At 50.1% G+C, this 27,131-nt stretch overlaps 1 protein-coding gene across 1 annotated transcript; it reads right to left on the bottom strand.

Moving 5' to 3' along the window:
- Window positions 1-2,251: 2,251 nt before the first annotated feature.
- Window positions 2,252-26,278, bottom strand: LOC122382792 (hemicentin-2-like). Its single transcript, XM_043368591.1, has 15 exons — window positions 26,240-26,278; window positions 25,424-25,661; window positions 21,366-21,479; window positions 20,608-20,811; window positions 18,584-18,895; window positions 16,833-16,954; window positions 15,852-16,008; window positions 13,390-13,524; window positions 12,474-12,632; window positions 11,441-11,618; window positions 9,324-9,451; window positions 7,538-7,659; window positions 5,570-5,678; window positions 4,923-5,242; window positions 2,252-2,575 (listed from the first exon to the last, which is right to left on the bottom strand). Exons 1-15 carry the CDS (start codon window positions 26,276-26,278, stop codon window positions 2,462-2,464), a joined length of 2,451 nt encoding a protein of 816 aa, XP_043224526.1. The 3' UTR covers window positions 2,252-2,461.
- Between the last annotated feature and the right edge of the window lie 853 nt (window positions 26,279-27,131).

Here is a 27,131-nt window from a genome sequence, read left to right as displayed (position 1 = left end):
GACTACTCAGTCCAGCCTCATGGTCCCGGCCAAATCGTCCGTGTATGCGCTCTTCTCTGCATCAAGCGTTGTCCACTCGCCCATCAGTGGCATCTTAGTGCGGCCCGTTTCAGTTTCTTGCCGTCCGACCCGGCTCACCATCGGCCGGCCCACTCACTGATGTGCCATTTCTGGAGCTTCCCCGGCTGTGACGGCATCCCGGCACTGATGGCCCGGCCATGATCGGAGCTCGTCAGGCCCAGCCAGTTCTCAGCCGTCCTGATGGCGGCGGACCGGACCGGCGTCAGCGCTGACTTCCTGTCGAAGAGGAGCCATCACACTGCCCAGCTGCAGTCTGACTCACAGCAGACTGCATTGGAGATCCATGGGATTGCCCATGCACGGGGTGATTGGAAAGCGTGCTCAGATCGACAACTTTATCTTCCTTACATCGAGCATAGACGATGTAAGGAAGATAAAGCATAGTTGTGTCGCTTTGCAGAGGAAGGCTCAATCCACTGACTTCTGCAGGTTCGGCAGCGACCTTTGGGCTGTTGTTTGCTGTCACGGGGGGCTATTTGTCAGAAAGGGACGATAAATGAAGGTTATACGACATAGCTTCAGCATCGATGACTAGCCTGCGTTATAAGACGTGAAACACTCCAAAGCACTTCAAGGCTGAGGTATGAAGACTGGGTGGTGGTTTTAGTTATAGCGTAAAGATGTTACACAGCGAGTCACCTGACCAATTTTATTCACAGCCAATGGCCGACTCCTGCGCAGGTGATTTTTTTTTTCAACAATTGCGGCAACGTTTTGCGAAAAAGCTAGTCACTGTATTGGTCAATTATTTGAATAATAGGTATCTATATCATCGAGTTACAACGAAAAGTAAACTACAAGGTGTTCAATGACGCGTATTCTGTAACTAATACCCGATGTACAGGGCACTTTTATATAAAGTTACACTCAGAAGTCATGAAACCACAAAAAAAGGACACACGTGCAGGCACGTTTTGTATTATATGCGGCCATTTCAGACACTGGAATATTTGATATGAACAATTAGCGACACATGAAAATAAAGACATAAATGTGGTGTCGAATGTCATATGCCTCGCAGCGGTTAAATTGAAAGGCCTGAGAAGCCACAACATTCGGGCGTAAATTAACAGGATTGAGATTCTGCATCAGTTCTGCAATTACAAGTTCCACATGACCACAATCTGATTTACCGCGTTCCTTTTACATGAGTATAGGTGATATTTCAATGTTCATTTTATATCCACTGTGGTATGTCTGTCGTTTTTTTTTAATTTCCGAGCATAAGTTTTTTATTTAGCCAAGTGCCGTGCATCTCAAGCGTCCACTGTAGAAAACAGCAACGATAATAAATCAAATTAAACATCGCAAAAAAATGCGATTATAATAACAGTATCAAATAAAAAGCAACGTTAATTATGTTTCAACTTTGTAAAATCTGACATCAATGTTTGGCACAGCGCGGGGCCACTGACTCAAAAACACCACAGAAATGACACTCAAAACATCTTCAGCTCATGCCTCCTATACGCTAGGAGACATGTGTTACCAATCACGTAATAACGGACATGCAGGGACAGTTATAGTATCCCTTTTCATGACGGAACATTGGACATCTATTTTAACCGTTTGAACCGTTTGGTAACTGAAAATTTTAGTAACTGTTAACTAATAAGGCTAACTTCCAAATGAAATGTCGATTGCTTTGCTTCTTTGCTTCCAAAATCCACCAAATAGGTTCCCAGTGTTCCGTCGAAAAAAGGACTAGTGTTTGCCGGATGACATATAATTATTGAGCTGCTTTTGTTTTTGTTTGTTTGTTTTGTTGGGTTAGGCCCTTTCGGTCCAATGGGACCATTTCAGAGCCGGGAGGATGATAGGATATAGGGGGAGACATTGGTCTGGGCAGGCACCCTAGTGAGTCACCGGGGCTGAGCCCGTCCAGAGGACAGGCCACCCAGCCCCAAGGTACTCACTGCACCCGGCTTCGGGGAGCGCTCCCTCGGGAGCAGCGGTTCTGCTCCAAGGGAGCAGCCCGCATGAGATAAAGTTGCCTGTCCAGCCCGGAAGGGGGTTGCGGCGTGGAGGAGAAGGATTTCAGTATCCTGAGGATAGAAGCACGGAACGGTGTCTAGCTGCTTTGAACATGGCTCATTTTTAAACACAGCTCATCACTTCAACTTCTCTCGTAGCAGTAGCTTTGGTATCGTATAACGTGAAAGTGTTTATGTATAAATAGCTTCATCCTCTTACTTTTGCGCCTGCGATCAATCAATACATTCACTTTGCCACAACGTCACCACTCACACTCTCCACCCCGTGGCGACATGTCACAAGACATGCGATGACGATGAAGCCCACTGAAGGTGAGAATGATCACTATTTCCTCAGCGTATAAACCGGCAGCGCCGCACTGCCCTCTGTAGGTGACCGGCGGAAGCTAGAACTGCGTCGTCAGCTGACTATGGCTCAGTGTCGGGCCCGGCTGCCGCTGTAGCCTCTGCGCGGGCCGCGACGGACCGGCCTGGTGCCTCCTTAGCGTGTGGATCGCAGCCTGCGGAGAGAAAACAGTGAAAAACAGGGCTTCTTCTAGATCTGTTTACACTTACAGTAGTTGTAACCCACTACTAGTTATCTACCCACCTATTCTGGCAAAGTTCAAAATGAATATATTTTTACACATAAAATTGCATTTGTTGTAGAACAAGATAACACACACAAACGTCATTAACATTTTTGCTTATTTTGCGCGAGGAATCGCTCGATAGTGTGCGTTTCACAAATAATCGAAGCCAGATGCCTATAGAGTCAAATTTTAGACGTTCCTATACCTACCTGTTGTTTATGAAAGACAGCAAATTGTGCATGATTGTGCGTGCCGAGACCAAATATCGGTGATTAATTATATTTCTATTTACCTGACTGGTGTATGCATTAATCAAAGGTCTCATTATTACACCCAGATTACATGTCAGCGTGTGTGAGACGGCGGGCGGGTGCGAATAGGAGCCGTAGATTAGTCGGGACAGAACCAATTCCCGCAACAAACCAGTGACCTGGAACGCTCCCTTACAAACACACAGACGCCTGCGCGGGTGCTGCCGCCGGATCAACAAACGATATCGGGAGGCACTGCTTTGCAAATAAGCCAGCGTCCCCTAATCACTGAGCTGTTTTTGAAACGAGCTATCGTTTGTGACATGTCTTATTAACGTTTTTTTTTCTGTAGCCGGAGTTTTTATTTAGCCCAAAAACTGATCATTGCGATATTTTCACTAAATTAAATGACAACAGCCAAAGGGTGTCCGGATTGTCATTCACTCCCAAAGCAAGCGGTCGTAATTTTGAGGAATATAAATGATCTTCTTTGGAAAAAGGCACTTCTCTGCTTCTGCTGATACTTTAATCATAAAGGAAAATTTCAAAAACTGCTACGACCGACTTTATTGAATACAAAGGACCGCCAGGGATTTGCTGATGGTGGTAAGTCTCGAGGTTTCTGTAACTGCAGGGTGGGCGGCCAGCGGCCACCTGTATTCTGCAGAGCGCCGCCAGCAGCCATAGACGTCAGCGCGAGATAAAACAGGCCTGGTCCAGAGCAAAGGTGCCAGCGTGGCCGCGGCGCAAACTGCCGCGGGGCAAACTGCCCCAGGCCAGGCGCACCAAACTGCCCCAGGCCAGGCGTGTGTCAGCCTCCAGTTGAGAGGTTTGCTGTGGTCCCTAGCAATGATCAGAATGGTGCACAGATAAGGCGGCTCAAAGGACTTCTGCTGTGCAAACGCAAACTGTGCTTACGTAGATAGACATGATGGAGCGGTCTGAACGACAAACGGGGGAATCACTCGCGCGAGCATTGTTGTTCAGTCTTGAATAGAAGGTAGATATTCAGACATGCTGACACTCCAGCTGTTTATTTGATCACGAAGTCACAAAGACTGCTGAGTTGGTGACAAAGTTGGAAACGTAAGAAAACAATCCTAGAAACCATCACACTGCCAACTGAGAATGATATTGAATGATTCTACTAAATATGCATCCATTTTCATGTTTTGTTTGCCTGCTTCTTTACTGGGAGCAAGCTGAACTTTGGGAAATTTACAAAGGATGTAATTTTTTTTTCAAATAAACTGCCTGCAGTAAGTTTGTTTCGCGCACTTATGTCCTATGTCTAAAATCTCTGGCCGGTTCCCACACCTCTCCGACGTCCTCAATCCCCCCTTCCTTACCGCCCAGTCGATCCCGCAGAGTTTCAATCCCCTCCCTCGTCACCGCCCAGTCCATCCCGCAGAGTTCTAATCCCCACCGCGATCCGGTTCGTCGCCAGAGAGACAAAAAACTTCGCTCCCAATCCGGTGGCTGTGACGTCATCGCCAATACCATTTGAGCCGGCCGCGGCCGCGGGGTGGGGGGTTGAGGGGGGAGGGGGTCACAAGTCGGTGCCGACGGCCCGCCAGCGGGGCTGCTGACTCGGCTCAGCGATGCAGGACGGCCGGACGACGGCGGACGTACCGGTCCGGCGCGATGTGGCACCCACATCATCGGATTATAAACCAGGCAGTTGAGGGGAGATTGAACAGATCCGCCCGTATGGTGAGGCGGCAGAGCCTATAATTATGATAATCTACCACGTGTGATATTTACTGATCCGTGGGAAGACTATGCTTTTCTTCTAAAAAATGAGCGTTGCTATTTCTTAGCTGTAAATAGCCGTTTTGCCTTAGGATTTTGCTAACAAAAAATCCTGTTACCTGTCAGGATAATCAGTTGGTAGACATGCTCAATTTTCATCATGTCATACATCAATCTATTCACCGTTATTCCTCATCACAACTTCTCGTGACCTATCCGAAGCCAATTGCGATCCATTCCCCAGCCCCGAACTCCAGCATGTCCTCACTCACCGTGCCAGCGTGCGGCCTTTCGTGCCAGATCTCTTGGTCGAGCCACGCCGGAGGACGGCTCTGCCGCGGGAGACTGCTAACCCGCACCTCCCCCGAAGGGTCCCCGAAGCTCCCTGGAGGGGGCGGGTACCGGCCGAGCCTGGGCGCCTCCCGAGAGGGGTGGAGGCTGGGCCCGGCCGCCTCACACGACGGAAACCGTCTGAGAGGGGGATGATGCTGAGCGGAGAATGGGCCGGGTCCGAGGCTCCGCTGAGACGGCAGGTGCTCGGCGGCCAGCCAGTCGGAGATGGTCTCAGGACCATCTTCAGTCCTTCCACCTCCTGAGGATGAGATAAGATAATGGATGAGATGAAGAATAATTAAGAAAAACTTTGCCGAACATTAAACCTGGTATAGGATGGATGCTACCATCATTATTGAAACGGCACAGCAACATAGACTAGGCAATCAACATAAAATTAAGCACTTTCAAAGAAGTGGACGGAGAGTCATGCATTAGTAAAATCTCTCAAAACATTCCACTGAGACCTCTTTAGTTCTCAGCCTGATAGGCAGACAAGCTTCATTTTCCAGTTATAATCTTAAGCACCAAACAGCCATTGATTTATTTAGCTGGCCGGTTTCTATCGTTCCGGCCGGCCGGTCACCTGTTTTTGTGGCCGGTATCAGGTCGGGACTGCAGGGACACTCGTCGCTCTGGCCCGATCCGTCCGCTGTCGACATCGTGTGAACGGTCGGTGTATTTCGCTGGACGCCCTGAGGGGAAGGGAGGAGAGACAGTGAGTGACGGTAGAGAGATGAGAGCAAGGGTAGAGAGACAGGAGGGAGCGAGGGTAGAGAAAAAGGGATGATTGATGGGTCTGATACTTTCTGAGAGAGTGCTATCGCTGTTGTCAAGGACATGCTACAAATAGTGGTTGATGAATATGATAAAAATAGAAGACATTATGAGAGGGAGGGCAAAGGGCAGGGTCAACGCAACAAGCTTTGCTGCGGGGGCTCTGTCGTGAATCCTCTCATTCAACAGTTTCGGACTAAATTTATAAAAAGAGCCAGGGATATTACAGGGCTCAAAATACACTTGGGTGTTGAAGTAAGAAGCCTGATTCTTCTTGGGAATTTTTCGTCGCTGCCTCCCAGATTAACGAGCTGGCACACTCATCTAAATTTATTCGTTAAAGTAGGCATATTGATAACAGAAATCTTCAATTGATGATATGTGATTTTCTTCAACATCCTTCACGCCAAGTCAAGCAAAAGGTTGAATCCAATCAATTTGCACCGTTGTTTGCACAAGTTAAATTTAGCGTGGTAAAGTACACACCAACTTTGCATATGTTTACGACGCACTCAAAGAGCCCTCGGAAGTGTATTGACGCTTAAGAACTTCTACTTGAGGAGAGAAACTGTTCAGTACGTACACATGAGCTACTGAAATTCCTTCAGGTTTGCTGCTCTGAAGTCTTACGTGTGGCATACGGTTCGGTCATTACTTATCGCCAACGCAAAGTAAAATAATTATCTTTGCCAGGTAAAAGAATCGTCTAAAGCTTTGAGTCATTGAATCGGAACAGCATGAAGCCTTTATGTAGGAATCCATAATATCAAAAGAAGTAAACACCACAATCGACTTCGTACTTATATGACGTGTCCAATGGCCAAGAATAATGAGCTTATATATAAGCCTAGCACATGAAATACATAAGAGCCTTAAATAGGTTGATACACGTATCGTTACATGCACAATCCACATACCTTCCTAATTACGAAAAATATCCGCCTCTAATGCAGTTAAATTTGTTTATATGTATAGGTTACATGCACCGTCACTTTACTAAGCAAAAGCAAAAGCAGCTTCCATCAAACATTCAACCAATCACGGTGTGTCACAATCAGCATGTCTGCACCACTGGTGAAGCGTCCCAAAGAATCCTGCACTGCTCGTCGACGCGCCTTTCCGTTCTTCCCACCGACCACACGAGCCGGCACTGCGGCTCGTGTGGTGGGTAGGCATCTCGCATTGCACCGGAGTACTGCGGCACAGCCTAACTTCCAGTCAAACTCCGGCCACCAGCCGTATTTGACGGCCGCCGCTCGGAACAGAACCGTTTTCGATGCTGCTCATCCGACGCAGCCAAACTACACCGTGCTTATTGATATAATTGGATGGCTAGCTAATTACAAGTGACGTAACGGAACAAACACTTCAGTAAGATAGCAAACTACAGATTACAGAGTATTGTTACAAGAACGCTCTTGCTTGAAGATTGCCTTCACCGACCTTTGCTCTGTACCTAATTAGCTGCATCTGTCATCTATTCATTAGAATGACATCAAATAAAATGATGTTTTATTTATCCTATTACATTACGATCTTATAAGGTCAACATTTGTAGATTCGACCGTAAACTTTGGCCAAACCAAGCTTCAAGTCTTGGGCAAAACAACTGGAAGTGCAAACCATTTTTCCACGAAGTAAATAAAATCATGACATTTTCGTGAACACTCAGTATGGTGTTAACTAACAACCAGTACCCAGTATGAATATGCATATGGTGCACATTCAAAGTTCATTTCAACTTGCCTGTCACGGCACCGGTCGTCGCTGCACCTACCTTGGCTGAAGCTCGTCGGCTGCGCCAGCACCGCGCCAGCGCCAGCAGTGCGGCCAGCAGGAGCAGCAGTCCCAGCAGGCCCAGCAGCGGCGGCCCGGCCAGCTGGGTGGCTGATGTGGCAGCTGAAAAACACACACCGTCTCCGGTCAGCGGTGACCAGGTGGGTGGGCGGGCGCCCCGTTACAGCGCTCGCTGGTAGTTTGATCACGTGCCCCGCGCGCCGACTACTCGCCGGCGACCGGGCCTGATTCAATTCCATTCCATCTGCCGGTCTCCGCGGGCCTGCGCCAGTCTCAGGTGGGGTGTCTGACGTGTGCACCCACGTGCAGAGTCAGGGCTGATGTCCGGTCAGACCGGATATCTGAGAGGATTTGGTGAGATGGACGGAGTCGGACCGGGCGCGCCGCTGAATACCAAACTGCACGCGAAATCCGCTCCGAGTGAGGTCTAATGGAAGCGGCGCACCGACAGACGCGATGACGGCCCGTGACCTGACTGGGAACTGGGAGCGGGGTGGACCATTGTCTACTGTCCATTGTCTGGTGTCCATTGTCCACGGTCCTCGGTCGTTCACCGCCCATCGTCCACCGTCCACTGTCCATCGTCCATTTTCCACTGCTCACCGTCCACCGTCCACTGTCCACCGTTCACTTTCCAACGTCCACCGTCTGCTGTCCATATTCTGCTGTTCACCTCACATCAATCAGCTATTCATCGTCCACCGTGCATTGTCTACAATCCACTGTCCACCGTCCAACGTCCACCGTCCACCGTTCACTTTCCACCGTCCACTGTCCACGCGCGTCTGCTGTCCATATTTTGCTGTTCACCTTACATCAATCAGCTATTCATCGTCCACAGTGCATTGTCCACCGTCCACAGCCCACCGTCAACGTGCATCGTCCAACGTCTCCACCAAAGTCCACCCTCTACTTCTACTGTTCATCATCCACCGTCCACTGTCCACCGTGACCGTCCATCGTCCACCGTCCACCGTCCATAGCCTGCTGTCCACCTTAGTCCTTATATCATCATTCACCTACGCTGTCCGCCCATAATCCAATGCAACAGTTCCACGCTCCCCCAAACGACACACACATCAGACGGGTCACGTTTCCCAGATGTGTCGTGTTTCGTGAGCCGCAGCCGCCGCCACCTGTGGTCACGGCAGCAGCCAGCCCCGACGGCGCCGGTGTTATGGGCCGGTACAATCGGAGTCTGACAGGGCACCTGCGGCCGCCGCTCACCAGGGTCCGGGTCGGTGGCGAAAAGGAGTGAAAACAGCTCAGAAAGGAGCCGTGGTCCATTTCCTGATTGGATTGGATTTCCTGAGAATTCGAGCAGCCTGGGCGACATTGAAACCCCAGCTGACAATTCAGCACTGAATGCACTGCTCTGAGTGACGTCCAACACAATGTAATGGTCACACGCCCGTTCAGACACTACTGTCAACTGTTAGTGTAGGTACAGCTCTCGCAGTATTTACATAGTGGTTGATCAACCAATGTGTTTTATTGATAATAACTTTGAATGACTTAGACACTCCAATAAAACCGCATAATAGAAATAAGAAGAGTATGTACACTAAGGCAGTATTTATCAACAGCCTACGGACATATTTATCTGTATTCATCGACTTTTGTATGGTTGCAACCAACCACTGAATGCTGTGAGATATGTACGATAAGCATTGTGCCATCTAATCACACATGACATGTCTCCATGATATCCCCATGTGGCCATGTGTGATGTCAGTTGGAAATATGGTCGCTGTGCCGGTCCTCACTTGCCGCCAGATCGGTCTGTCCGTCGGTGCGCGCCAGCAGCGTCAGCGGAGTGCTCGCTCCCAGCGGGTTCATGGCGTACACGTGCAGTGAGTACGTCTCGCCCGGAGAGAGACCAGCCACCTCGAAACTGGCCGGCACAGAGACACGGAGTCAGTGGCGCCGGGAGGCTGCCCGGCCGTGGGAAACAACCGTTTGAAAAGATTCACTGAGCCATAAGGTGTCGCCATAGTTCTTGGGGAAGTAACAGAACAGTTTCTCGGGGAAAAGTTACTGAGAGATGTTCTGAAAGTCATGCTTCTACATAGTCCAGGTCGATTGTCTCCCACGGCCTGTCAAAAAAGGATAGAATAAAAGTAGAATCCAGTGATAATAATAGATTGTCGCCATTCGGCCGATGTCACATTAGCACATTTTAACCTCGGGATATTTTTGATTACTTTGTTAGGGCAGATCATAGGTAACGCGTTGAAATAGTAGTGTTTTGTCTCTTCAACCGTCAGATATTTGCACTTTATGGTAACACATACAGGTATGGATGGCCTCCAAAATATGTAGGTAAACGTATCAGCCTGCCACGCACAAATATTCATGTTGAGGCACTAGATGTCTGAAGCACGGGGCAGTGCACCATGTAAGTAATTCATTAATTCCGTGTACCAGACAAGCGTTCTCTACCGTTAGGAAGCTAAATGGCCATCTGGAACGAGCGGTTAACGCGAAACGTTATCTGAAATTTACAACTAGTACGGTCGGGAGACGCGGCCGTCTCCTGGTCATTAATATTCCACACCAAAATGAAATGGCGCTGAAGCTCATACGCCAAGTTGCACAGTCAGACGACTGGCAATGGCGCCTATCTCCGCCTTTCTGGCCATTATTAATAGATCCGTTCTGGGGGCGCGATCCGTCCGAGGGCTCATCCGTTATGCGTCTCTGCGGGCGCCGCGGACCGCTGCCGCTGGCCGGGGAATCAACTCCGGCACCGGCATCGCAAAGTTCACACGATGCAGGCAGTCCGTCTCCCGGCCCAGACTCGGCACGTCTCCCGGCAATCACATACGCCCAAAGTGCGGCGGGCTGCTACTAGTGGGCAGACACTGGTGATTGGAAAATGGCAATGACTAGTGATCCCGCGTCCGGTTATCCCAACTCGGTGACCCAGTATCTAACTTGGCTCGCCCATAGCGAACGTGAGTGTTTTCCCAAACAGTTGGCAATTTATTGGAGCCGGCGGCAGTGGGATCAGTCAAAGCTAATAACGGCCGCCACTGACGGACGCGCCTCACAACACTGGGCCGGGGGCGAGCGGCGCGGCGGCTCAGATCCGCACCGAGACGGGTACGATATGACCTCGGTATCACGTCACTATAAACCCGACACAACACAGATGAAAGAATAGACCTGTAGGCAACAGATGCACATACAGTGACAGTATGGCTGCTATACACGGCTTCACACATTTCGCCAACACCACACTGACGTTCCACATTCGTACGTAATTAACTGGTAGGTATCTATAAAGACATCTCTACATTCGTATATTTTATCAGTTCTGTACCAAACGAGTAGCAAACTGGACTAGCAAAGAGTAAATATCAAATATCCTAGCTCTGAAATTCAGCTTGGCAGCCAAGAATAACTCTTAATTAAAGCAGGCTTTCGGGAGTGTTGAACCACTAATATGTAAATGCGCTTGTCACGCCATTTGCCCAAATGGCTGACTATTTAGGCAGTGCGTGTTACCATTAGCCAACTGCACAGCTGAAACAATATCTGAGACGGTAGTGTCACTTCTAATAACTCTTACCGCCTGCAGCACGGCTGAAAATATCGTGGCATGTTTGGATCTGATCTTACCGCACACTTTGCAAAAATGACTCTCGTAGTTAACAAATTAGCGAGAGGTAGGCGGCAACTAATAATGACCTGCTGTTGACAAATAAAATGTCAACTGACCCGAGATAATGACAATCGGTACTAAAGGTTAGGGACTGGGGTGTCGTTGGCCACTGAGATGGGTCGATGGAGCTGACCTGAGGTCGGTGGAGCTGACCTGGGGCCGGTGAAGCTGACCTTACTACTGACCTGGGGTCGATGGAGCTGACCTTACACTCACCTTGGATCTGTGGAGCTCACGTTGGCCTGCCTTCTACTGTCGGCCGCCCGGAACACCTCCACGTGGAAGGTCTGTCTCCGACCACCGTCGTGACCCGGCACACAGGTCAGTCGGATGGAGTCGGCGGACCGACCGGTGACCCCGCACTGCTGAGGCCGCCACGGCCGGCTGGCCGCCTCTGTAACGGGAAAAAGACAGCATACTCTGACGGAACCTGACACACGGTGTCGATGCTGAGCATCGAGCTGAGATAAGAAGGAGACGTATGTAGACTTATTTTTCTAGCAAAAAGTATGATTATAGCTATTCTCTTCAGCGCTTAGATATGTAGGTAATCTTTCTCATTTCTGTATATTTCAATCCCTGATGACGAAGACGAGAGGTCTTTGAAACCGGTTGGATGTATCAAAATATGCTGTTCTGTGCCTCAATATACGTCTTTTTGTTAGACTTATGTAGGATATGAGTGATACCGATGGGAGATACTCCATTGAAAGAAGATATGGCATCGTTAGGAAATGTGATACTAAGACACAGACTCAGATTCTATGGACACTGGTGTTCCGGAAGTGTTTTTCCTTTTTTGTCAATAGATGCTACAAGGTCTTATTGCAAAAGCTGCGTATAGTTTAATTGGACTGCTGAGAGGAAATATTGCACTAGTTGGGCGCGACTGTTGACAGCTAGCAACGAGTGCCTTGGATGTTCGAGAATCAAAATAGGGCGACATTGATTGATACTAGCACCGTGACATCAGAAATGGTGTGCTATAAATAGTCGGACAGGAACAAAGAACAAAAGCTTATAATGACGATCAATAGGAGATTTCAATGATTTCAACAAGCTTGCTTTATTCTTAATGTTTTGAGCGCAGCTACACTGGTGCCTGCTGAAGTGAGTGTAATATCCGGGAATGTCCCACTGTTGCAATTTTCTCAAATCGCAGGCCCCGTATGTGACATGACCTTTAACGAGCGCCGTTTCCGGCCAGCAAATGCCGTCTGGCAGTCGCGCGCATTAGTGCATTACCTACCTGCCGGCGAAAGGTTGATGACGCACGGTTTATACTGCTCGCCCAGCGCGTTGGTCGCCCAGCAGAGAAGGGTCGGCAGCGGGTTCTCCACGGACACCGGCACAGCGATGGTGGCCGTGCTCACATTGAGCAGAGCCCCACTCAGGTCCGGCACGGTACCTGAAAATGGCCCCAGATCGCTGAGCACTTCAGCGCCATATCCCAAACCCATAATTCACCTCACACAAGTTTCCTGGAAAGTGGCATTAGCGGAACGCTAGCATTTGCCATTCCACCGGTCTCGTACACCGAACCGGACCCGGAACATTTCATTAAGCCCCTCCCGGCCGGTGCAGCTGTCGGCACAAGTTTGCCTCGGCCCAGAGTGTCTCCGGCACGCTGCTAACCTCCGTAGGTGCCGTCCAAGTTGGCCCGCGGTGTCTGCGCCACGTATGTGTCGTCGGTGTCGCTGTCAGTACTCGTGAGTTGTCGGAAGTCGATTCGGCGTTCCTATTGGGGTAAGCAAGGGCCGAGGGACTCTGCGCCGGGCTACATGTTCATGTCCGTTAATGCATAATGCATATGTTTGACCGCGTCCGTTATATCCTTGACTGTGTTCGAAAAAGTATCCCTGACCAGTTTCGAGTCCGATTCTACGCCAATACCCCCTTCTCTCCCTCTCTCTCTCCCCTCTCTCTCTCTCTCTCTCTCTCTCTCTCTCTCTCTCTCTCTCTCTCTCTCTCTCTCTCTCTCTCTCTCTCTCTCTCTCTCTCTCTCTCCGTGTCTGTTGATGCATCGTCGTTGCCTCTTACCCTTCTCGTGTCATTGTCCTTTGTCTAGGTGCGAGTACGTGTTCCTGTCTGTGTCCGTGCTCAATGTCCTATGTGTCCGAATACGTCCGTGTCCTCCCAGCATCCCTCCAGCGTCGCCGACTTACCGAGGCGGTCGCTGGACAGCGCCCACCGGTACCGCCGGGCCGGCGGGTGGGCCGCCACTGGACACGTCACGTTGGTCGAGGGACCGCGACTGGCCGGCTGGGACGTTCTGCGCGGAGTGCGACACATCGGACGGTCTGAGGACAGATAAGGACAGGTCAAAAATGAAACACTGGCATAGGTCTGTCTAAAGAACATGTGAGAGAAATCGACTGGAATATAACGGTAGTGTATTTATTCGCATAAATCAAAATTGAACTGTGTATAGGTAAAATATTTACTGTTTTATTGAGCTTAACGTCGTTTTTGTATGAATTTATTGCAAGAAAATAATTCCAGAGCCCGTATTTTTTACAGAAATTCTGGGCCAATTGTCGATTAAACAGTCCTCCTTAGGTGTCAGCCCCGATGTTTATTCAATTTGCGCGCCTCTCTCCGCCTCAGAGGCACGTGCGTCTACAAGATGCCTCTCCACTAAGTGATCCGATTTCGCTGTCGTCCCGCGGGCTGTCCAGGCGCCGCGGGCCGCGGTGAGTTATTCGATCCTGGCCGATTGAGCGGCGACACACCCGCGCCACGGAGCCGCACCGGATCCGCCCCCGGCCCCGGGCCGAGGAGGCAGATAATGGGCGCCGATGGCGGACTCGAGCGCACCAATCCGATCGTAAAATTGCCAAATTAAATCGCCCGCGGCCTGAGACAATATGTGAAGAGAGCGTCAAATCCAGACGAGCTCCGCCGAGCAGGCAATCGTACAACAGAGCCGGCCGGCCTATATTGGCGGCGGACTGAAATGGAGGCCGGCGCCGATATTGGCGACATTTGGGGAGCTTTTCTGTTCTTCCGGTGCTGTTCAATGAAAACGGGCCTGGCTTGGTCTGACAGACACATAGCGCTGCTGCCTCTTGACTCAAGCTCAGAGCGGCGGAATTTTAGGGCTGTTCATCGCCGAATCTTTTTGGCAGGACATATTTCATCAGTGGACGCCGTAGATTGCCCATAACTTACAAATGAAACTCTCAGCGACACCATGAGGACGGCCAGGGATACCGGCGGAACGGCGCGAGTTATCGCCGACCGGCCACCGCTGAGGTGCGGCCGGCACATCATATAAACGATATTTACTCCTTCGATAAAATATAATCAAGTGTTTGTATATAACTAACCATGAATATTGCAACATATTGGGTGAATTTAACAATTCTTTAACATCGCTCGGAGCCTAGAAATTGTCGTATAGGCATAACTCTTCTTAACCCGCGCACCGACGGGGGGGCGGATATCCGCCCCCCTGAGGTTTTTCGCGAATAGCGGGAAAACCGCGGCGCGTAGCGCCGGGAAATTTGGTATGACTATTCCCTCATCAATTTTACACATGGTGTGCAAGTTTGAACCTTCTACCTTTCAAGGTCAGGTCACCAGGTCACTTTGAATGACCCAACCTCAAGTCACTTTTTTGCAACTTTGTCACCGTGCCAGAGCTACAGTAGATGTCGGAGGTCTTTGAAAGTCGCAGGATGTTATTAGGTCATTAGTAGCTACAATTTGTATATCTCGGAATTTCGATATCGGTGACCCAAGGTCAGGTCAATTTCGCGACCTCCCCATTATAAGTCAATGGGGGAAAAATCAACTCCCTGTTTTCACCACTAAAACGGGTCGGAATGGCCCCATATACCATACATGACTTCATATACGATCAACCTTCACTACCTTGAGGTCTGTTTTGCTGTTGGGCAGCTGTGAGGTCATGTGACGTCATCAAAGGTCACCAAAGGTTTTTGGCCAATAACTCCGTACAGGAACAAGATACAGACGCGTGAATGGTCTCAATGTGTTCAGCTCGTCAAGACGCATCGAATGATATACATGATGACCTCGAGGTCACGTGACCTGAGGTCAACCTTTGACCTTGACCTTTCGAGATCAACATATATATCATTCGATGCGGATTGACGAGAGGATTACGATGATGCCCTTAGTTTGTTCCTATCTTGACTAATTCGAAAGTTATTCGAGAAAAACCCTCTCCATATCTAGCGCCGCCATTTTGACTTTTTCGACCCCTGTGACGTCATCTGTGACCTGACCTGAAAATGACCTTTGTAAAAATTGTAGATCTTGACCGTGCGTATCCGATGCCGTTTACCGCTTGTCGCTATCTTGCTTCGTTCTCGAGATCTCAGGGGGGGGTCATCCGCCCCCCCCCCGTCGGTGCGAAGTTGGCGCAGACCCCCGTCGGTGCGCGGGTTAAAACATGCCTAAGCCAGGTGATGGGTGGCGAAAAAATCGCCGAAAAATCGCCAGCAATCTTTCAACCATGGATTCGAGGCTTATAAGTCTATGTAAAACAGCACATTATCGCAGCTCACAAACATCACTATTGCGCTCGGACTCCGTTCCGACCCGTCCCCGCTGACCACTCGGCCCCAGGCTACGGTCCTCTCCGTCCCGCGGCACTCACGCTGGACCTGCAGGCTGATGGCGTTACTGGTCACAGAACCCTGACTGTTGGTAGCCGAGCACGTGTACATTCCCGCATCGGACGGACGCAGCCGGCGCAGCAGCAGTGTGTCGTTCCTTACGGTGACGTCACTGGTGGAGCTGGTCACCCGGCTACCCTGGCGGTGAGAGGGGACTGGTTACCCGACTACGCTGGTGAGAGGGAGCTGGTTAGTGGTTACCCCGCTACCCTGGCGGCGAGAGGGGAGCTGGTCACCCGGGTATCTTAGTGATAGGGGTTCTAGTCACCCGGCTACTCTCAGGGGAACTGGTCACCTGGCGGTGAGAGATTGTCACCTGACTACCTTGTGATATGAACTGGTCACCGGCCTACCCAGGCGGTGAGCGGGGACTGGTCAGTGGTCAGCGATTTTAAATATGCAAATACATTTATAGGTTGCCATCGTCATGTTTTCGCTGGCTGACCTGATCCAACATTTTTGTCCGATTGCTACGATTCATGCTTGTGGATTACAAACTATTAATCTGAAGACTTACTGCGGGTCGGAGCAATCACGTAAGTTTCAAGCAGGTCCGACATTTCAAGTTTCTGAAATGTGTCTGCTGCAATGCTCCAACTGCCTATGTGAATAAGGCCTAATGATGCCATACATCAAAGGTGCTCCGCGCTGGGGTGGAGGGCAACGCCGAACTTAGAAGTCACTTATGTCTGAGAGACGACATTTGCCGACAAGTTGAGGACGGTGCCGCAATAGTTTCGACATAACGTACACATTTCTGAAAATATAACATCTATCCACACCACAAAAGTGACATCAAAACAATAAATGTTACCCTGAAATGACAAATCATCCTAATGTGCGCATTGCAGTTAAATTCAAAGTACAATCAGATCAAACTGTCGCATCCGACATCAAAATCGCATCAACCGTGTTCCCCACACGCAAAGGTATCGCGTCACACATCACTACGCTCCACTCACGTCATGTCGCCAGGTGACGTCAGTGATGCCCGGGTTGGCGCTGATGTTACAGCGCATGCGCACTGTGTCTCCCACAGAAGTGTTGTCCCGGGGCCACGAGGTCAGCGTCACAATCGGTGGATCTGCGAAATGATACATTCATTCAAGCTTATTTGAACGACGAATACAGTCTTATATGGCTTCGTGCGTCACATTGAAATAAATAACACGTAATACCACAGAACTCGGTATGCATATTGCATAGGTCCATCTAACATGGTAATACCCTCAGACATCAACCCTTTGCACAAGGTTCCGTACACCATTTCAGTTGTTATTCAGTGGCACCGTGTGGTTAGTGTTAGTCGTTCGTTGCCCTGGGATATTACCCCAAAAATGTCCACAATCTCTCCCATTTTTTGTTATATCGTGTAGTTTGTCATGCGGTCTGACAGATGATTGTAACGCATTACCGGAGCGTATGATGCATGGGCGGGCGGCCTCATTAGGAAGCGACAAATCACGCCGGCTGTTTTCGGAACGCTCATACGACTTGCATTAGCCGGAGGGGGCGCACAATGTGGGTGGGGGTAGGGGGTGGCCATTTCTGGACGCAGATCTGTGATCCTCCATTAGAGCGAACACACAAGACACGCGTTAGTGCGTAGAGATCATCAGCATAAGCGAGGTGTTTGCAGCGGTCGATCGCGCGTGCTTCCCTAACCCTCGCTGGACCTATTGGTTTTCTACATACGCGCCGGCCGAGGGGGGCGGATACGACCCCCCTCGCCGTTTCGGCCCTGGTGGAGCTAGCGCATCGCATAAAAAAAACGAGCGTGTGCGCCGTTACGAGACGCAGAAATTGATACCCGATTTTAAGGTCCTAGGTCAACCGGTGACCTCTGAGGTCAGGTCAAGTGCCCCAAGGTACGGTTCCGTTTTTGGCGAATAACATCGCACAAAACGGCCGCAGAGCCGTGATTTTGGCAGCATCGTGTTTGTCTTGCTCAGGCGCGTCGAATGATATTTTTTTTGGGTGAGGTTAGCTAGTGTTGACCTCGGGTCACGGTCAGGTCAGCGCCCCCCTGGGTCACCAAATTGGTCGAAGGAGGTCATGTCGCATAGCATTCGATTTGGCACGATCTTCCTGAGTCCATTGGTGCCTTTTCCGACTCGCTAGCTCAATTTGATCGGGAGTTATTGACGAAAAACTAATATGACCCTAATGACGTCATAAATGACGTCACGCAAGGTCAACATTGCAAAAGTGACGCATCAAACCTTGCAAGAAGTGCATGAAATTACGATTCTGTGTGCTTGATATAGTTGCAGATCGTTCCCGGCGTCAGAATATCAGTTTTCATTTTTCCCCATTGACTTATAATGGTGAGGTCACGAAGATGACCTGACCTCATATGACCTTAAAAAAAATCCCAAGTATATAAGTTGTGAGGCGCCTAATGGATACTAGGTCCTGCAAGTTTCATTTCCCTGTGAAAGCTCCTCTGGCAGTGAGAGAGTTGCGAAGTTGCGACATCTGAAGACCGTGCAGAGGTTCACTTATGACGTCATAAGTCAGTGACCTGACCTGATCCGAAAATTCGGATGGTGTCGAAACATCCGGCTTGAATCAAAGGTTAGGTATGTCAAGTTTCAGCTCTCTATCGCTAGCGTGTTCGGAGCTATCGCGAAAAACCCTAGGGGGGGGGCGGCACACGCCCCCCCCCCTCGGCCGGCGAGGGCTAATTGCCGCTGGGCTCTCACCCACTTACAGTGAACGGTGATGACGCGGCCGTCCTCGGCAGTGACGCGGCGCAGGTGAGGGTTCACCGCCTGGCAGCGCAGTCGCAGGCCGTCGTCCTTCACCTGCGGCGTAAACGTCAGCGTGGAGAGCGCCACGTCGCCGGCTCCCGGCGTGCCGTCCGGTACCGGCACGGCCGTGTGCTGGCGCAGCTGCAGCCCGTTCAGCCACCAGGTGACCTCGGGCGCGGGCCGTGACCCCACCACTCGACAGGTGACCTCCGACGGCTGACCGGCAGACAGTGGCGAGCTGTCCCCCAGCATGGAGATACCCAGCGGCGGCACTGGAAAGCGAGTGGCAGGGTTAGAGAGGGACAACGGTACTGGAGCCATCGCTGTGGTCAGGGCGAGACGGTGGCACTGGAACTAGTAGCGAGGGACGACGGCAATGCAACCAGGGATGACGTCATTGGGACCAGCGAGTGACGATTGTACTAGAATTAACGAAGGAACGACGGCACTGGGACTAGCACTGGAGAGTGAGACGGTATAACGGCTCCGGGGTCGAGACACTGAAGAAAACAATAGGAAAACAAAGCAGCTCTACAGTCTACACCGCCGGCACAAAGCAGCTCTACACTCTACACCGCCGCTATAAACATTCCAGCCTTTAGACAAAAACTGCCAAACAAAGCCTTTACTGCCAATACCGCTCTCTCCTAACGAGCCGATCACATTTAGCGATCACAATGAGTCCGGTCCCACAGCAGTCGATCCGGCCCAAATGGCGGCTCCTCGGCGTTTTTCCACGCCATCTGCGCTGTGGGACAACCCTGTCGGCGGTCCGCCTTCGGTCGCTCGATCACCGGGCCGGCTCCGGCAGCGTAACTAGGCTCCACGTCCCCCGGTGGCCGCACCACATCAGACCCAATCACGTCACGATTGTCTCCGATTGTTTTGGCGCACTCAGCTCGAATACCAGCTGAGGTCAGCGCAGGAGTTTTCTGAACTGACAAGGTCAGATCAGAAGTAAGAAAGTTTCTAACACTGAAACAGCAAGTCGTGTCATCCTGTGATGTCAACGAGCAGCAAAATGTCTTGATGTGATTTCTAATTTATTTTAGCTTGATCCAGTCCGTCCAGTCGGGGCTAGATTAGATGCCTATGTTTTTAAAGGTCCCCGAAGGTTGGTGTTTGGCTTACGATTCCGTTACATTTCTACTCATCTTCGATTGTGCAACTTGATTCTTGTGAATACAATGCGAGGCACGACAGCAAAACGCCTCTGCGCTTATGGGTACCCACTACCCGTGTAGGCATCAGGCGGCAGCGTCTCACATCTGGAAGGGTAGACTGCACCGCAGTACACCCTGAGAGTGTAGGCTGTTCCGCAAAGCACCCTCCAGCCCAACCGACGACGGTTCACTGTATGGGATAGGATCTCAAACGGATGAGAAATACATGCGAACATAATGAAATGGAAGCCATTGGTATTCTATCGCAGGGACGAAGCTGCTAAATCACATTCCATGTCAGTGAGTTAACTGCAAATTGCGAGATCTATTCGCAGTCTCTTCGAGAAATGCAGAAGTTAGTTAGACCGTCGGTACATTCCCTTCTAGGCACGACTCCAAACGTTTAACTTTGTGATTAAGCACTAAATATACACACAACTTGTTCAATAAACCGTTTTACTGTGATTAGCTCTTGAACGTCTTCAGTTTACAGCATCAATAATGTGTTCAAAACGTCACGCATGAAGGGAGGAAAACACTCGTAGACCACGGTCGCATCGATCGTCAAGTCATTAACGATCAACTACTTAGTTAGTCAACTACAAAAGCAGATTGACGTATGGAAGATATCCATGCGAGACCAATACGAACTCCTTTGCCATCCGCTCAAGGCTCAACTACATCCTACGACTTTGCAACAACGGCTATATCACTAAGACCCTCTAGCCACGGCTAATATATTTGTTTTCCTTTTTACGACAAGCGCAAAAAATGGACTCCCCCTGCCCCTCGCCCCCTCACCCCCTCTCCCACACACTCACGGATCATGTCGATGGCGGCGGTGGCCGTTTTGGGCGGACTGCTGGCGTGGTAGGTGGTCTGACAGGTGACCCTCGACCCGAGGTCGGCTCTGGTGAGCGGTCCCAGAGCGAGCTCACTGCGGGAGGAGCCGTCCACAGCTCGGAACCAGGAGCCCGTCACCGGTGAATCGTCCCGGTACCAGGTGACCGCCGGCGCCGGCCAGCCTGCCGACACGGAACACGGCAGGTCAGACTGCATGGCGGCTGGACATGTGGCCAACTTCTGGGCAACAGCTAACAGCCAACTAGAAAACGACGTCTCATTTATGCAGACTGTCCTGGGTGATTTGTTGGCTTATTTGTATGCAAATTGAAATACAAAAGATCAAAAACAAATAAAGAGTGATGGAATGCGAGAATTAATTCCAGTTCGGTAAGACGATCGTTTATTCTAAGTTCCTAAGCAATGATCATTACGACATTGCGTTTAGCCGGCGTGTAAGCTCATTTCATCCGACAGTCGACAGAGACGGCGGACTTCATCAGACTGTATTGTATATCGTCCCGGAGCCGGTGGAACACTTGAAACATGCAAGACACTTTGGCAGAAATGTCATGACGGCCGGAGTGTGATCGTAAAACTCAAACGACACTCCGTCCGCCGGACAAAGACTGAGCCGCCGAATCTGAGATCAAATAATCGTAAAAACTCCCAGACTCCCGTCTCTATAACTGCGGGTGGATTTCGCCGGCCGTCCCGCCCGCCAATCTCGTCTCACCTTCGAACACTGCGCAGGTCACGTTGACAGCCTGACCCTCCCGGTAGGGTCCGATTCGGTCATCCACAGTCTGTCGCCCGAGCTCATCAAAGATCACCGGCGTCCTGGGAGGTACTGTGGGACAGAACGGCGGGGAGGGACACTCAGTCGAGTAGAGCACGACCGGGGAGGGGAGAGAGAGAGAGAGAGAGAGAGAGAGAGAGAGAGAGAGAGAGAGAGAGGGAGAGAGACAGAGAGAGAGAGAGAGAGACAGAGAGAGAGAGAGAGAGAGAGAGAGAGAGAGAGAGAGAGAGAGAGAGAGAGAGAGAGAGACAGAAAGAGAGAGACAGAGAGAGACTGATGCACTAAAATGATTATCCATTCATATGTCTATATTTAGACTAATGTCTTGTCTGAAGACGGACCTCATGTAATGACTAATGCATCCATCCGTCAGTATCTTTTTTAGGCGATCCTTTATTTCATTTTGTCCGTAATCAACAAACGGCGCAAAAGTTGCGTCACTTTCGTCGTTCCCAACTCTGGGAAGAATCGTTTCCTGTTTTGATATCATTTAGCCGTCAGATCAGCACAATCGAAAGAAATATAAGTTGTAAGACAGGCATGGAGGAAACATTCGACTGTTGTTCGGTAGTTCTTTCATTGATAAATGGAGAAGGAGATCGAGAGAGAAAAAGAAAGAAAGAGAGGAAAGAAAGAGAGAGAGAGAGGTAGACAAAGAGAAAAGAGGGAGAGAGAGGGAGAGAGTGTGAAAAAGAAAGGGAGAGAGGAAAAGAGAGAAAGAGGGTTGGAAAACACATTTATCAGTGCATTACCGCGAGGCGGTGTTGTTTTATCACCGGGAGCTATTCCAAGACAAATAGTCATTTGTTGACATCATGGCCTCGGCCACATTAAACACCGTGCTACCAATCACACGGTTGATATTTCGGACGCAGAACACCCTGCATTTTTCTCGACAGAACGCTATGCCTCGATTTGCATAAATTGTCTCGTATCTCGTCGGGGCCGCAGTTGAGATAGTGAGACTGTTCGGGCGCCGCCAGTTGGGTCGTTTCAGCGGCTCCCGAGTCCCCACCCGGCACCCCCGGCCCTCCCGCTCGCGGGCGTGACTTATTGGGTTTGATAGATAGGACCGTTTACTCATGCGTCATTAGATGCAGGCTGAGAACAAAGTTCTCCCACCAACAGCACTGCTGAGACTGACTGATGGAGCGTGCGGCACGCGTGCGCTATGCTAGATCGACTAGTTATCAACGAGGAATATCTCTGGCCAGTCACGGAACTGAGCATATTTCGGTCTCTGTGATGTTTCCGACTTTTACCGTAGGCTGCTGGCTGACTCTGTGGCAGTATGGTTCGGGAAATTTTCCGCGGCGTTGGCTGGCAGTGCTGACTGGACACTGGCCAAGCTGGCCAGGCCAATTACTCGCAATCAGGCACATTTCACAGCGGAGACGGTGAAAGGAGACTGCGGGGACGCGTTTTTAGTCCCTCTCAACCGACGTAACATGTGATGCTGGTCAGCGTAAATAAGTCTTTATTCAAATAAATGAGTAATTTTTTGAAAAATGCTATCTAAGAAACATCAAACCATTGCATATAGTCATTTTGCGAGTTGATTAACGTACACTGCATTAATTATTACGGGTCCTTCTGCGAACTCGCTGTCTTGGTTGTCCGGCACGGTCTGCATAAATTACGAGCGAGTAAAACGACTAAGCCTGTCTGATGCGTGTGGCATGAGATGTCGCTCATACCGTTGTTTGTAGGGGAGAGTGGGGCAAAGCGGCCACCCTAACGCTTCTCACGATGCCAACGCTTGATTTTTAAACTTGGAAAGATTCTTTCTATACCAATGTGATCCCTATTAAGTTGCCTTTCATTTCAACTGCGTTTTATTTCCAAAGGCGTTCACATATGGAAGATATTGACAAAACTTTAAACCTATGCATATTGGCCACTTTGCCCCATACCCTGGGGCAAAGCGGCCACCGGCGTCTTCTCAAGTCCCGATATGAGAAACAAAATAGTTGCCTCATGTACGACTAGGGTTCTTGATGGTGACAAGGTTTAAGCGAGGATGGATGTTTGCTTTGTTTAGCATCCCACCTGTAGGTAAACAAAGAAAGGATTTTCATGAAAAAAAAAACATTTAATTGCAATATTTGGTAACTCATGCAACTGAAAAGTGGCCAAGATGAATGCATGACGACACATTTGAATATAAATAATGTTTTTAACCAGATGGAAACAACTTATGGCCAATTGGTGGTGGCCACTTTGCCCCGGCCACTTTGCCCCGCGCATACCGTCCGAGACAAAAATATTCCAGCTTAGCTATTAGTGGGGTAAAAACATTAACCCGCGCCCTGGTGGGGTCTGTTTATAACGCGACCTGGTGGGGGGGGGCTATTTTTTGCCCCCCCCTCGTATCTCCGAAACTACTGGACGGATCCGCAAAATTCAAACGGCGTTCGATAGCCCTGTCAAATTTGTCGAGGGAAACCAAATTTCATTGACCTCGGGGTCACCGATGACGTCACAGGTCAGGTCAAAGATAAAATGTTTCACCGTTCACGGGGCTTCTAGGGAAAGCGCTATAACACCGAATAAAACGCATTTTGTCGAAAATCAGCGATAAGACGTCAGTTGTCTAGTACATATGTTGCTATTAGAGGTCACTGGTCATACCAGGTCAGGTCACAGGTCAGGTCACCAAAGGTCACCAAGGGTCACCCCATGAACCCAACTTTACTAAGGTTGTGCGATGCATGTTTTATGGCCAATTTTTCATTTCCAACCCAATGGTGTTGGTTATAAGACCATCAGGTACGGTTTAGGTCACTTTCTGGTGGAGGTCAGGTCAAGGTCAGGTCAAAAAAGGTCAAATTTTAAAGTTGATATTTTTGCATTAAATTGGTATCGATTCGATGCAGCTCGTCACGGGGAGTCTAATGGTGGTCTTTGTTTTGCGCTACGAGTTCTAGAATTGCTAAAAATTGAGTTTGAAAATTTGACGTCATCAATTTTGAACAGTTTTTTCGCTATAACTTCGCCAAAAAAAGAGGTATCAATCTAAAATTTGGTATGTGGATGGAAGGCGGTAAGGACTATCACATATATTCCGGTTTTTGCGAAATTCAAAAAACTTTTTGGATTTTTTGACTGTTATATACCAAAAATCTATTTTTTGATTTTTGGGGGTCAAAATCCAAAAATTTCAAAAATCCGAGATAGCAATTTTGTAGCCCTGTCAATTCTACAGCTTTTATGTCCTTATCATTTTTCTGTATTTGCAAAGCTATAGGCCTGACAGCTCTTCCCGCGGAACCCTTTTTTGGGTCGAAAACGGCAGAACATGACGTCACTCTGACGTCATTTCCGGCTAACCTATCATAGCCTTTGGAAAAATTTTTGGTCACCATGTGTAAAATTGATGTCCGGGAGGGTACTGAAAGTTTGGTGACGATCGGCGCAGCGGTTCTGGAGATATATCGAAAAGTCTGGAGGGGGGGCAAAAAATAGCCCCCCCCCCACCAGGGCGCGGGTTAAAATTGGTAGAATACATGTACGATAACAATGCAATGCATGGACAAGAACGCTTATAAAAATTCCAAACGGTTATGAAATAACATAACATTTAAAAATTGTAAACATAGTTGGTAACCTGGCAAGAAATGCTTTTTCCGTGTTTCACAGAACAATGGTGATGGGCCTGAAACCCCGGTCTGACTCATTCGAACGACGGTGAAGAGAAGTATAATTGGAAACCATAAATTGGAACTGACGCCAGCTATGAAGGGCTAAAACGATGGGTGGCCGCTTTGCCCCGGGTGGCCGCTTTGCCCCACTCTCCCGTACTTCGCCTTTGTGCGTATGCTAGTTCTTTCAAACTGATCACCTCCTAAGTCCTAATGACTAGCTATAGCAAGGTCTGCCGATTATTAAGGCCGGGACTTCTACCTTTCCTCAACCGTCATCCAGACTACTAAACCCAAATTCTAACTAGTCGAACTTCAGTCTACTCCCGCCTGCCGGTTGCACCGCCCACCTACCGACCACGGTGAGGTTGACTCGCGGGTTGCGTGTGGGCGCCTGCACGTAGTCCACGCGGCACCGGTAGACGCCTGCGTCGGCCCTGCTGACGGCGGAGATGCGCAGAATGGCCGGCCGAGCCGTCGGGTCGAACTCCAGTCGACTGCCGGCCTCACCGTTCACCCAGTGAGCGCCTGTCGAGCCACCGAGCTGACCGCGGGCGTCGTACCTGGCGCAGCGGCGGCGAAAAGTGACGCACTGGGACGGCAGGCGAACTGCATGACGATCAGAGGCGCAACAGCGGCGAGGCGGCAGGGGCGCATGCAGGGACTTCTCGCATACCGTCTGTCAGCTGCGGGGACTGTCGGACTGTCAAGGACTGTCAAGACTGTCGATACGGACTGTCAAGATGGACACATACGGACTGTCAACTGCGGGCTTAGACGGCCAGTGGCGTGGTTTAGATAGTCAGTGGCGTGGGTTAGACGGGGAGCGGCGCATAGGACAAAATCAGTGGTCAATTTACAGGACAGACAGGCAGCGGCAGTTCATTTCATCAGTGCCTCAGTGGTACGGGTAAGACGATCTATGGCACGAGTGAGACGGCTAGTGGCACAGCTAGCGGTGCCATCACGGGAATTCCTTGCCACTATGGGATACATAACTCGTGCTGCAATGTTTGCAGAGTTTATGGTACACTGTAGAAAGTTTAGAAACTGGCGACCCGACTGAAGGCATCTCATCTGACGTGGGATCTGACACTGACACCGTGACGCTGAGCTCCTGCCGTGCGCGCAGGTGGGAAACCTGGGTGTTGTATTCGACGGCGCACTCACCTGGGAAGCACACGTGGCCGAGCTGAGCCGTCGCTGCATGGGCGTACTGATCGGCCTCTCCCACGCACGACACTGCCTCCCAGACGGTATCCTCAAAACGATCGTGACTGCACTCGTCATCTCGCGCGTCCAGTACTGCCTCACTGTATATGGAAATGGCTCCCAGAAAAACTTCGACCGACTTCAAAAAATTCTAAACTTTGCAGCACGGGTCATATTCGGCCGCCGAAAATTCGATCACGTCTCTGGCCTCCGCGATTCACTCGGATGGATGCCTCCGAAAGCTATGGCCGATGTTAAAACCATGGTAACTGCGCAGAAAATAATAAGCAACGGCGAGCCCGAAGCACTAGCTGCCATCTTCATGAATAACAGTGACGCGCGAGAGAGGTCCACTCGACAGGACCACCTTTTCCACCTTCCACGCTCGCGGCTCGAGACTGGCAAGCGACGATTCGGCTACCGGGCCGCGGCGCTACTAAACAGTCTGCCTCCCGGTGTCATCGAACAGCGCCCCGCCCCATTCGCCCGTGCGGCCAAGGCTGCAGTCTGTCCGGCGATGGCGACCGCCCGACGATGACCCGTGTTAGAGGAAGGAGGTGCGACATCCGTGTGCGGTGTGCTGTCTTGAATCGTCCGTTTGTATAGGTATAGAGAGAGCGAATGTCCAGCGATTGAATCTGTATGCCTGTGTTTCTTGTCCCCGCATGTTTTTGTTTGTGCCCGACTCAGACTCTGGACTGTAATCGCCACGCCCCGCGTGGATTGTCCATGAAGGTAATACATACAATACATACATACATACAGGAGCTATGTTCAGTACAAGCGACGGGATATGCTGGGCCAGTGACAATATCCGCTGTGTATTTTTGGTAGGTATAGCGTTGTGCAC

The sequence above is a fragment of the Amphibalanus amphitrite genome, unplaced genomic scaffold (genome assembly GCF_019059575.1).
Source record: "Amphibalanus amphitrite isolate SeventyFive unplaced genomic scaffold, NRLGWU_Aamphi_draft 000147F_arrow, whole genome shotgun sequence".
Classification (NCBI taxonomy): domain Eukaryota; kingdom Metazoa; phylum Arthropoda; class Thecostraca; order Balanomorpha; family Balanidae; genus Amphibalanus; species Amphibalanus amphitrite.
This window is presented reverse-complemented; position numbering and strand designations above follow the sequence as displayed.